At 31.0% G+C, this 12,037-nt stretch overlaps 1 protein-coding gene and 2 non-coding genes across 3 annotated transcripts; 1 reads left to right on the top strand and 2 right to left on the bottom strand.

Annotated features, from left to right (window-relative positions):
• Nucleotides 1-5,273: 5,273 nt before the first annotated feature.
• LOC145598382 (plant UBX domain-containing protein 10-like) lies at nucleotides 5,274-8,170 on the top strand. Its single transcript, XM_081654727.1, has 4 exons — nucleotides 5,274-6,118; nucleotides 6,800-6,973; nucleotides 7,091-7,258; nucleotides 7,805-8,170. Exons 1-4 carry the CDS (start codon nucleotides 5,510-5,512, stop codon nucleotides 8,030-8,032), a joined length of 1,179 nt encoding a protein of 392 aa, XP_081510853.1. The 5' UTR covers nucleotides 5,274-5,509; the 3' UTR covers nucleotides 8,033-8,170.
• A 63-nt stretch (nucleotides 8,171-8,233) lies between these two features.
• On the bottom strand, nucleotides 8,234-8,306 carry TRNAR-UCU (transfer RNA arginine (anticodon UCU)). Its single transcript has one exon. It is a non-coding gene; the product is annotated as a tRNA-Arg (tRNA).
• Nucleotides 8,307-9,489: 1,183 nt separating this feature from the next.
• On the bottom strand, nucleotides 9,490-9,562 carry TRNAR-UCU (transfer RNA arginine (anticodon UCU)). The gene has a single exon. It is a non-coding gene; the product is annotated as a tRNA-Arg (tRNA).
• Nucleotides 9,563-12,037: the final 2,475 nt, after the last annotated feature.

Raw genomic sequence — 12,037 nt, 5'->3', positions numbered from 1 at the left:
ATCTTATTATAATCTTTCTTTTGAAGTTTCTTTGTACTGTTAAGTAAAAACTCCAAACTTTTACCTTTGGAAATAATGACTAATTGAGCCGATATTCATTAGATAACAAATTAAAATGAAGGCTTAATTATTTAGTCCTTAATTACTTAGGGATACTTACTTGTGGTACACAAAGCCAAAGGGACAATGATATAGTCGGGATTCAATTCTCAAATACCACCCACAAATACATTACGACTACCAACCAAGCTAGCTTTTTTATAATTAATAGCTTAATTATATACTCCATGCCTAAAATGTGCACCATGTGCATGTTGCTTTTACCTATAAAATTTATGTGCAGGGCAGCAGAGGCTCCCGTTTGTGATTATAGATGTGCATGTTTTGTATTTCTGTTCTTTTATTTCAGAAAACTGTTGTTGGTGACACTCTAGAAATTCTTGACAATTTGAAAATCAGTTTCCTAAAAGAGATGTGAAATCATCCAAAGTTCATCAATCAGTTACAGTAAACTACTACTATGGTTCTTTTTGAAGGAAAGGAAAGAATTAAAAAAAGAAAGAGTAATTGTCACATAAATTTTTGCACTAGTGAAGTTTCTATTGATGCTCTATTTCTTTCGGCAAGTCAAGCATGTGCTCTTCAAAGGGTACCTCCTGTCACTATCAAATACGGAGTAGGCTTGATGTACCAATCTTAACTAAATTTTGAAAAGGCATAGAGAAATTTAATAGAGCATTTTCCATCCTTTTTTTTTATATTTTTTATATTCTTGTATCATGTGGAGAAAATCATAGTATATCTCCAAGGTCATAAAAACGGTCCATTTGTATATCTTTTGGTACACTGGAATTTGAATGGCGTAGACGCATAGCAAACTAGTTCTTCTTTAAAGACTTGTCGTTGACATACTTCTTCTATTACGTTCTATGATTGTTGTAGTACTTTAGAGGCTTGTGAGTATTAGGATTACCAATATTTTGGCGACCCTAGACGATAATCTTTATGTATAACATATTGGGTTTATAGACATGAAATTTACACACTTGGGTCGGCAGATATCACCTCCCTTTCAGAAGAAGAAACAGGAGTTAACTGTTGGTGTTATAAGTAAATGCATTACTTGAAACGGTTGTACACGCTCAATCTGGTGCGATTAGATGGTTAGGCCCACTGTCAATGACACAAAATTATGGCATTTCCATCTGATGGAAAATCACTTGAATGGTTTGTATTTTGAGCCATTTATTGCTGTCCTGCACCCTTTGTACAATCTTCAGCTACTTGTTTAATGTAAAAAATAAGAAATCAGTAATTCCTTATTGGTAAGCATCTCTTATTCTCTTGTGCCATATGGGATAGTTTCTATGACATCAATTTTCACAATTTATTTATCTGGGTTTATTGTTTCTAGATCAAAAAATTGAATCATTTTAATCAAATTAGGTTTCGAATTTGATTTCTGCTATAATTGATTTGCTTAAAGCTTAATTGGGTTTATTTCAGTTCAGGTCAAATTTGGGTTGCAACACAAAATAATCAGCCATATAAAACACGTAAGATCAGATGGAGTCGACTTTGATCTATGTTAAGATTGGATTAGCTTATAATAGGTATAGTTTGAGTTCAAGTTGGGTTTGTCGGGTCTAGCTTTCGAGACTACCAAAGACTGATTAGTGACATCATATATGCATATTTTCTACATTTTTAGAGTGGTGTAAATGAGTATCATATTTGAAATATGTGATTATGATTTGAATGATCATGTACGGTATAAAAATGATATCCTAGTGGCTTTGGTTACATGCGCAAACATGGTGTTTTGGGGGGCAGTAAGGTATGGACCTAATCCTTTTAGCCCTTGGGTTAACCTTTTAAGGGTATTTGGGCAGAATTTGCTTGCCACTTCTAAAGGCTTCTCTTTACATGTTATTTATATTTATCAGGTCACTTCTTTTCACAAAGAAAGATAGACCCACCTCACATTCCCCACTACCCTTTGAATGAATTTATAAAATGATAAATATGCTGATAATTAATATTAAAATAGAAATAAAATTAAAAAGTGGAGTAGTAAGAATAATAATATATGGCCCACGTCAGAGTAAAAGTTTATCCCAGTTAATGAAAGCATGCCTGGCTTAGTGGCTCCCTTTGTAAAGCTGGCTTTTTAGGAGTATAGATTCTTAATGGAATTCAACCTAATTTTATAAATGATGATTTTGTCTTGAACAAAATGAATTTCAATGCTGACTGGTTTTCTTAAAGTTTGTGATTTTGATTAATACGGAGTACTATACACTATACTACTATAGTGTTGTTTTATGATGACATCAAAGATACGTGAGGTTGGGTACAATATCGGTTTTTTTAGCTTTGTCTTCGAGTCCTACTTCATCGGTATCTAAACTAATGTCTCATTTTCATATAGAAATAAGGTTTGTGGGGCTTATATTTAGTGACCGATAATGGAGTGCTATATTTATGTTACATTTTTGGATTAGTTTGGCTTACATTTTTGTGTTCGAAATCCTTAATTATGTAACGGGTTCTAATTCAAAATCTCGTTTGGTTTAAATTTTGCAAGGTCTTTAAGTTTATTGAGTTCTAATTTGTTGAAGAAAATTCCTAAATGGAGTAGTTTTTGAGGAATTATATGGAAACGTGACTAGAAAATAGTGTGACCGACGAAATGTTATGAGTACCATGCCACCATGGTGTCACTTCTAATCCATGCTTGCTTTTTTACAAATAAGTCAATTTGTTGAAGAAAATCAAGCTTAGAATAAGGTCACTTTTCTTTTCTTTTCTTTTCTGATTTTTTTTTTAACAGACCTTTTATCACTTCTTGTCATTTGGAATGTGACCCGAGCATTGTGTACGTATGTGCAATGTCTACTCTTCATTTAACGTCAATATGAAGCTTGTTGCTTGTATTCTCCGAAAAGGAATTATGATAACAATATGAGACTATATTGTAGTGGAAGGGACCTTTCTTGATCACCCATATATGAATAATTTGGTTGGTGTGAAATAGTTGGATCGTTTTAGGTGGGTATAAAGTTTCTTCATTCTTAGGAATACATCTATTTGTTGGTACCGACAATAAAAAAAAAATAATTCGTAGTGTTGAGTTGGATTTCACTATCGCTAATCTCTCCTTTTTTTAAAGCAAACTATCACTAACCTCTTACAGAGGTGGGTTGTATACCATAATACCAATTTACCCAATAGGTCTACCACGTCTATGTCTATGAACCTTATTAAATTTTATTCCGTACTTTGTTTTTACTTAATTTTTGTTATATATTTGTTCCTTCTCTTTTTAATTTCTATCTCATTCGGTTGAGATGATGGTTGATAATAAGCATGAATGGAGGAATTAACATCCAAAACTATCGCGTAATACAAATACAAAAGCACGCAAATATTATACTACGTATACAATATGTAATGTACTTTTTTTTATTATTAATTAAGTGCATATGTATTATCTTTGATTGTGAGAATATGAAAAAATGTGAGTTATTTTCGGATGAATTATTGTGCATATCATTATTTGATTATAGATGTATAGAGTTGATGTATAGTCTAATTTCATGTAGGAACGTTACTTCTCTCCACCTCTAACCTCCACATTCTATGATAAATAAGGTGAAGAGGAAAGGAGCCACCACCCTACTATATTTTGCCATTAGTTTAGGATTAGGAATTGAACGTAGGAGCAAGCGCCAAAAGTTTTTAAATAATGTGGTGTAATGCTGAGCATATGATAAAGATGTCCTTCTTTATGCTTAAGATTGAGACAGAACAGTACACCTCCAAATCATAAACTGATTAATAATTGAATTGTATTGTACAAGGGTGATTAGTAACAGTTCATCGCCGCATTGAATCTACATTAATAATGGAAAAGGGGAAAGATCATAGGAAGACTTTTCCTAGCATTAAAAATATTGTGCTTTTTTTTATTGTGAGGGTACCTTACCCACTAGTTTGTTCGATTGATTTGGAATCAAGTCGGGTTGGGTTTAAACAGGGGAGGGTAGTAGGATGATCACTACCAAAGGCACGAAATCGAGACCTTTAGACATTAGTGATATTGAGTACGGTAGAACAGTTCCTTTGTCAGCTAATCTAATTATGTGTTGGTTTAATACGAGTATTAGAAATAAGAAAAACTTGTTAGATGTATGATCACAATCTTTCTAGTAGTGACCTTGTATGAGGAAGATGGAGATAGTTCGTTGGATTTTGGGTGTGAAGCCATGTGATGTAACCAATAATGGGTTTTTTTTAAAAAAATTATTGTTTCTCTTTACCTTTCTTTAAAAGAAAAGCTGGGGGCTGACTGCTTAACTTTACATAAAGTTCCACTAAAAGGAATTTGCCTTCAAAGCATGAACTAGCTGCTAAGGAAATTCTAGTGAAGAAGACAAAACTAGAGAAATTAATTTATTTAATTTCTGTTGGTAATTAGAGGAGATTCTCTTGCTGTGAAGGTCAAAAGTTTTGCAAAGCTGCATTCACTTTAGATTCTAGTTTGGATCAAATCATTCATCCTGTATGCTAAATGTTTATAATATTTGCCAACCATATTAAAGCAAAGAGGGGTTGTTTTATGTTCTCAAGTATTCATCATGTTAGCATGTTCGGCAAAACTAGTTGTTGTATTTGTATATATATACTTGAAATTCATGTTCAAAATATGTTAATTGTCGGCCTTAGCACCTCCTATTAAGCCAAAAGATATAGAACTCATTTTTATCTCACTGTCCACTATATACAGGTTTGATCACCTTGTCAATCTAGTAATTTAGAAATTGATCTTTTGTGAAAATTTTACTTATTATGTACAACTTTCCAGTTACTAATCCCTCCAAATTTTTATTCCTTGAACAGCAACAGTAACACACAAGTAACCTTTTTTCCATCATGGTAACAAGTCAAACAACTAACAAGCTGTGGTTACTCGAGTAAACAGTACAAGAGACTTCAAACTTTAAATTCTTTTCTTTTGCAGAAAAACTGAGGCTAAATTTAGCTATTAAGTTATGTCATAGAACTTTTAACTTAAGCATGACATACTTGGGAATGGCGAAGAAAGGGACTAGCAAATGAATCAAGATTAAAATAAAAATCCCATTAAACTTTGTGCAATGTTCACACTAATCTGCAAATGAAACTAGTTCTGAAAGTTGATAACTAAATCTTATTTACCCCACTCCTAAGATGCTACCAAAAGTTAAAGCAAAATCTTGTGAAAACTCATTTTGGGATGGAAATTCAGTAGCACAAATTTTGGAATTTTTACCTTATCTTGTTTAGCTGTAAACAAGCTTGATTGAAGGAATCCAAAGTTGATTTTGACATATAAACATTAGAACAACAAACAGTTCATCTTTTTTTTTGTTCTTTCTATCTTGTGACTTACATCCCCAGAAATTTTGTCCTTGAGAACTAATTTACATTTCTACTATACTAACTCTAAGATCCTGAAAATTGAAAAATGTCGTCTTCTAATTCAAGAGAAAATTCAAGAACAAGATCAGGAGACTTTCCCAACTATAGTAGGATAGGAAGAAGGGTGATAAATCTGCCAAGAAATATTTTAGGAGGGTTTTCAAGGGCAATGGGACATGGTATTGATGTAATGGCTAGAGAAAGAAGAAACCAAGTTCTCCTTCCTGCACCACCTCCGCCACCATTTCAACCACCACCTCAATTTCCTTCATATCCACCCCAGTACGACCCCGGCACCGCGTTGATAAATGATGAATGGGCATTTTTGAATAGTTTTGAGCAGAATTATGGAGTTACACATCCATTTTTTTATGCTTGTAGTTTCATTCAAGCATTAAAGATTGCCCAAGATGAGAAAAAATTTATGTTCTTGTATTTACATTCTCCTGATCATCCTTTTACAGCAGAGTTCTGCAGTCAGACTTTGTGTTCAGAGATTATAGTTCAGTTTCTTGATGCTAATTTTGTAAGTTGGGGTGCCATTGCTGATAGAGGTGAGGGTTTGCAGATGAGTGGGATATTAAGGCCTGCTAGCTTTCCATTTTCTGCTGTTATTGCTCCTGCTTCTGCTGATAATATTTCTGTGCTGCAACAGGTTAGAGTTTATACAGTTTTGTTGAAATTTATTACATTTTTGGTCCCCCTTTCCCAAAAATTTAAAAAATAATAATAATCATAGAAGAATTGGGTGGAGGTTGTTGCACATGCCCACCATTTTTTTTTACCTATGATCTGTAAATTAAATTATCTTTCATCTTGAGAGTGAAGATATGAAAATAGGCAGGGTGCTATAATTATTGGTGAAGTACTGTTGTTTGAAACTTTGAATAATACTTGTATTGAATTCTTTTTTATTATCTCCATTGGTGAATATTAAATCCTATGTATTAATGTTAATGAGTATATTTGCTGGAATTTATGGATAGATGTACTTGATCTATCTTACCTATGTGAATGTGTGATTGATATTGTATGAACTTTGATTACATTAAAAGGAAGTCTTTTATTTGTGGGAAATTCCCATTTCCTTAACCTCCTTGATGCATCTGTTACTGACAATATTAATTGCTAAAGAGTTGGTGAGTTCTTTATGTTAGCCATACTAGCTTGATTCAACAAACAAATCACTGCAATAAAGTATCTTAATATGTAGTCCGATCCATCAGTCATTAATTTTAAGAGGAATTTAGTCCTTATGTTTAAGTTAAAGTGTGAACAACTTATATTAAATTATTAATTCCCCTTTCATTCTGTTTCATGTTAACAAAATGTTCAGATTGAAGGACCAGTTTCCCCAGCAGAACTACTAGAAATATTACAGAGGACATTGGAGGAACAAGGTGTTGCCTTTGGCAATGCAAGAGCTATAGAGGATGACAGGAGAATTGCGGATCGTCGGTTAAGAGAAGAACAAGATGCTGCATATTTTGCAGCTCTCAAGTTAGATCAGGTTTTTATTCTTTTCACATTCACAAGAATACAATTCCTTGATGAATGGTGATCAAATTTTCAAATTCAAAAGCCAACAAAAAAATCATATTCTATATTGATTATTCTTTTTTTTTAGGAGAGGGAGAAGCTGAAGAATATACCTGCAGAAAATAAAGTTCAGAAACCAGAAACAACAATACAAGCATCTAACATACAGAACAAGGCTAGTCATGTCAAAGAATTAGCTGCAGAAAATAAAGGAAATTTGCACAAGAATAGTGCCAGTAAAGCAAATAATACTCAGGTAATTTGTTTCTTTTCTATCATCTCTTATGGTACAAATGACTATTTATCTCAGTAAAGCAGTAATTTTCTTATCAGAGATTTTTTGTAACTGTAATTAGTATCATACTTTGATATTATATGGAAAAGTCTAGTTTGCGCATTGTTAAACCGAAGTGTAGCTTTTAACATTTCACTTAGTGTGAGGCAGTTTCATCTAAGAATCTCTTAGGTGATCTTTTCTGTTAAGTGTCTTGACAGTAGTTCAAGAGAAATCGCCCTGTTCCCAGACCGATTTATTCGTTCGTTCTGTTTGGTGTTTACCAATTAGTACTATAGTACTTCATCAGTAAACTGTAGTTGTTTTTACTTTTTGATGAACTTGACTATAATTGACTAATTGTGCAAGTACTTTTGAGTACAAATACTGATAAATGAAAGTTTATACTACATACTGTTTGCATAATATTAATATATTAAGCTTTTAAATTCTGGAATACAAACAATTATATCACGTGTTAAGTGCTTGTTAAGTTATTAACCTGGCCTAATGTTCATGGTTTTGTAGATATTAATAAGATTTCCGAATGGTGAACGAAGAGAGCACAGTTTTGCAGCAACAGACAAGGTGCAAGCAATTTACTACTATATAGATTCATTGGGTTTACCCGGGATCGAAAATTACAGATTAATATCAAGCTTCCCAAGAAAAGTGTATGGTGCTGATCAGTTGGGCATGACTTTAAAGGATGCTGGCCTTCATCCAAGAGCTAGCTTGTTGTTAGACCTTCTTTAGTTCATACTAGTACTTCATAATCATATTATAACATTTGTATGGAAGTTAAAAATCTATTTTTATGGACTATTTACTTGTAATTTTTCCTAGTACATTACTCCCTTTTGCTGTACACATGCATAGAGTTATTTTGTTTTACTGCTTTAATATTTTAATTTTTGTTAAAAATAAAATAAAAAATTAAAAAAAAAAAGGTGATTACACGCTCGGTGGGACTCGAACCCACAATCCTTTGATTAGAAGTCAAATGCCTTATCCATTAGGCCACGAGCGCTCTATATTGATTGAGATGCTCTCCAATACAATTAGTATTTTACGACCTTCATAAATTTGACAACTCCATAACAAAATTGAATATTATTATTATTATTATTTTTTTTTTAAACAAATTTTTATTATTATTTTTTAAAAAACAAATTATTATTATTATTATTATTATTATTATTAAGCATATGTTTTGGATTATTGATTAAGGGTCTGTTCTGAAATTCAATTCAATTCAGTTCATTTCAGTTCAGTTCAGCTCCTAATTTCCTTCTCTTACAAAATATTCATTTCAGTTCAGTTCAGCTGAGTTCAGGCAATGAAAACAGGCCCTAAGTGAAGGTACTAAAAAAAAACATAAATTGATTTGCCATACATTGTAGATTGTTTCACAATATTGTCTTTTTTTTAGTTTAGTTTTTTGCGAAGTAATTTGCAAATACTAGTTTTTGTAGAGAACTTTTAGAATATTCTTAGTGATTCATAAAACTAAAACAATTTTGTGAGTTAAATTAATCTCTGATTGTCATTATTTAAAAAAAAAAAAAAATTTGAAGAAGTGGGTTTTTAAATACAAAGTACTTGTATATGACAAATAAAATACTTTAAGATCCCTAAAAACTATCGTTGGGCATACTATACACACGCATGTATATAACAAATTCCATGAAAAAAATATATACTTTAAGAAATACGAATAGGAGATATTGAAGAGAAAATATAATAAGGGTCTGTTCTAATTGACTGGACTGGACTGAACTGAACTGAACTGAACTGAACTAAACTGAACTGAACAGAGCTGATAAACTAAACTGAACTGAAATGAATATTTTATAAGAAAAGAAAATTAGGAGCTAAACTGAACTGACATGAGTTGAACTGAACTGAACTGAACTTCAACGTAAGAGAACAGGCCTTAAGTGGTGAATGGTCTTTTAAGCTAGATTTTATTTTAAAATTCTCTTATTTCTTTTTCGTAATTCATTTCTAATTGCTAGCAGGCTACTGCTATAAGGAAATTTGGAGACTCAATAAGGCAATAATGATAATTATGGAAAACTTACAAAACTCAATGGTAGCAAAAACAATACGAAGTATTGATCTTAAATAAAAATTAAAAAAATAATAAAAAACATTTTTAAAAAAAAATAAAAAACATTTTAAAAAAAAAATAAAAAAAAATTAAAACAACACACGCTCGGTGGGACTCGAACCCACAATCCTTTGATTAGAAGTCAAATGCCTTATCCATTAGGCCACGAGCGCTTACTGGTGACAGTAATATTCATACATTTTTTTTTTTTGTTAGCGCTTTGTATTTTGGTACATTTAAATAGTTTGACTTATGCAATAACCAAATTTAAGAATTAAAATGCAGAATAATTTTATCAACTCTCTTTTTCCCTTTTTTTGAGGGTTATCAAAATTATATCTTGCTTTGACAAAATTGGGAAATACAGTATTGATTTGTATATTTCATAATAAAGTGTGAATAATGAATTACTTACTGTAATACGGAGTACATAGAAATTTGCTTCATTTGTTTATACTCTACGCCACATTTCTATCTCGAATCATTCCAACACAATTATTCCATTATTTATACATGACCTAAGATCAATCTAAACTAAGATTTCAATTTAATTATATGATCTTTCTCCCTTTTGTATTTCTTTACTTCTACATGGTTTTTTCTTTCTTACTTGTAGATATAAATCAATTATTTGTTCTTTGTATACCAAATAGTTATATCATGTTTTCTAGCGGTTGATGTCAAACTATATAGTATTACATACATGCCTTAAAAATATCCAATAATCCTGCTCGTTACAAATTCTTAAATAGACCTGGTTCACACTAATTTATTGTGGACCACTATCATTAGAGATAATATGATTGTTTTGTTAATAAAAAAAAAAGTCATTATATTAAAATAAAGGTTATTATGTTGAAATAAAAGTTAGTGGGACATTAAAAGCTATAAAAGGTTATTTTTTTAATGATATTTTTAATATAATGGTCAATATGAATAATTTTTTTTTTTTTTGATACAAATGGTCAATATGAATAATAAAGATCACTATATTAAAATTAGGTCATTATTCAACATAATTTCGTACTTTAAGTTCATGATAATATTAATGGTCACACAAGTTTTAAAAAAGGTTACTATGTTAAAAATAAGGTTATCATATTAAAATTAAGGGTCACTATGTTGAATATAATGCCAGTTACGTGTGGATAAACCTTAGGTTCACAATAATATTATTGTGAACCAGGTCCACGCAAGATTTTCTGCCTTCTTGTTTCAATCTTGATCCTCCAATTATTATTCTAACAATGCATAGGTCATAATTGATGCTAAACCATCTTTAATTGTCATGAAATCATGAAAGTAACACTCATTAAAGGCCTTGAGTTGAAAAAAAGGGAAACAAAATTTCTTAAAATCTGCCATTGTCCAAATTCAGCTTTGGTCTAAATTAACTTTTGTTGATTAATCCAAAAGACCATGATCCAAATCATTACAGAAATACCAATCAAAATTCTTTCATTATACATAATTCAATTTGATCCATCTAAACATCACCTTACCTTTAAAATCAAAACACTTTATAAAAGCATGACCAAGAGATAATGGCTAAGTAATTATGGTGTTAATGACCAAATTTTCAGTAACGAGTAAAAGATATGGAAAAAAAGGAAAAGGTTCTCACTAATTCTCAAGTGTCTAATCAACAATCAATTCATGTGGATTTTTTTTAAAAATAAAAAAACTTAAAAATAATAAGTACACGAGAAAATCTATACTCTCTCTCAAGACTAAAACCTAATTTAAATTAGTTATCTTGCACAAACTTATGCATTATCTTCTAAGTTTTGGTCGAGGCTTCCAATAATAAATAAAGTTATAAAGTATAGGTAGGCTACACTAGCAATGTTATTTGATCAACTTTTTGTATTCTTATTCACATTGATTTTTAAATATTGTACATTTTCTATATGTTGCAATAATGTTCAAAATACACAAAGATGAAACTTTTTGTGCTTAATGATGGTTATATACTTATATTGCTTATGTTATTGTCATGATCATTCATATTGATAATAAGTTAATACTTAATAACACATTAGGCAAAGCATAACATCAACTTTTCAAGAGTTGAATTTTCAGATAAAACTTTATTTATTCTTCTTAATAATTTTACTACTCATATTTTTGAGTTGATGACTTCAAATTTGAAACCAAGTTTGATAACCAAAAGAATTATTTTCTAATCATGTATTAACGCCTTACAGGCTTACATTGTGTATTTCAAAATGTATTCTAATATTATTTCCAATTAACCAATTTTGCTCAAGCTAGAACTATTATCAATTGGAAACTATTAGAGTTACACCTCTCATCAAAAGACCAAACAATGTATAGAACAAAATAGTGCAAATATAAGAAACTAAAAGTGGGATTTCTAACATAATCGACTATCATATTTCTTAGGGCCTGTACACATTTTTTTAATTTTAGCTCCAATCAGTTCAGTTTAGCTCCAATCAGTTCAGTTCAGTTGAGTTCAGCTCTTAATTTCCCTCTCACATAAAATATTCATTTTAGCTAAATTCAGTTCAGTTCAGTAAATATGAACAGGCCCTTAGTATATTACTCGTATATACTCTGTAAATTTGAGGTGAAATAAATCTTACTCCATACAACAAAAAATCAATAACTTTATATTTCATGCT

The sequence above is a fragment of the Chenopodium album genome, chromosome 20 (genome assembly GCF_948465745.1).
Source record: "Chenopodium album chromosome 20, dcCheAlbu1.1, whole genome shotgun sequence".
Taxonomy (NCBI): domain Eukaryota; kingdom Viridiplantae; phylum Streptophyta; class Magnoliopsida; order Caryophyllales; family Amaranthaceae; genus Chenopodium; species Chenopodium album.
Note: the sequence above shows the minus strand (reverse complement) of the source record. Positions and strands in the feature narration are given on the sequence as shown.

Bases quoted from the DNA above. Each gene is read 5' to 3' on its own strand.
- LOC145598382 (XM_081654727.1), top strand. From the start codon at position 5,510: ATGTCGTCTTCTAATTCAAGAGAAAATTCAAGAACAAGATCAGGAGAC. The intron at 6,119-6,799 runs GTTAGAGTTTAT...CAAAATGTTCAG, and splicing joins ATATTTCTGTGCTGCAACAG to ATTGAAGGACCAGTTTCCCC. The intron at 6,974-7,090 runs GTTTTTATTCTT...CTTTTTTTTTAG, and splicing joins CAGCTCTCAAGTTAGATCAG to GAGAGGGAGAAGCTGAAGAA.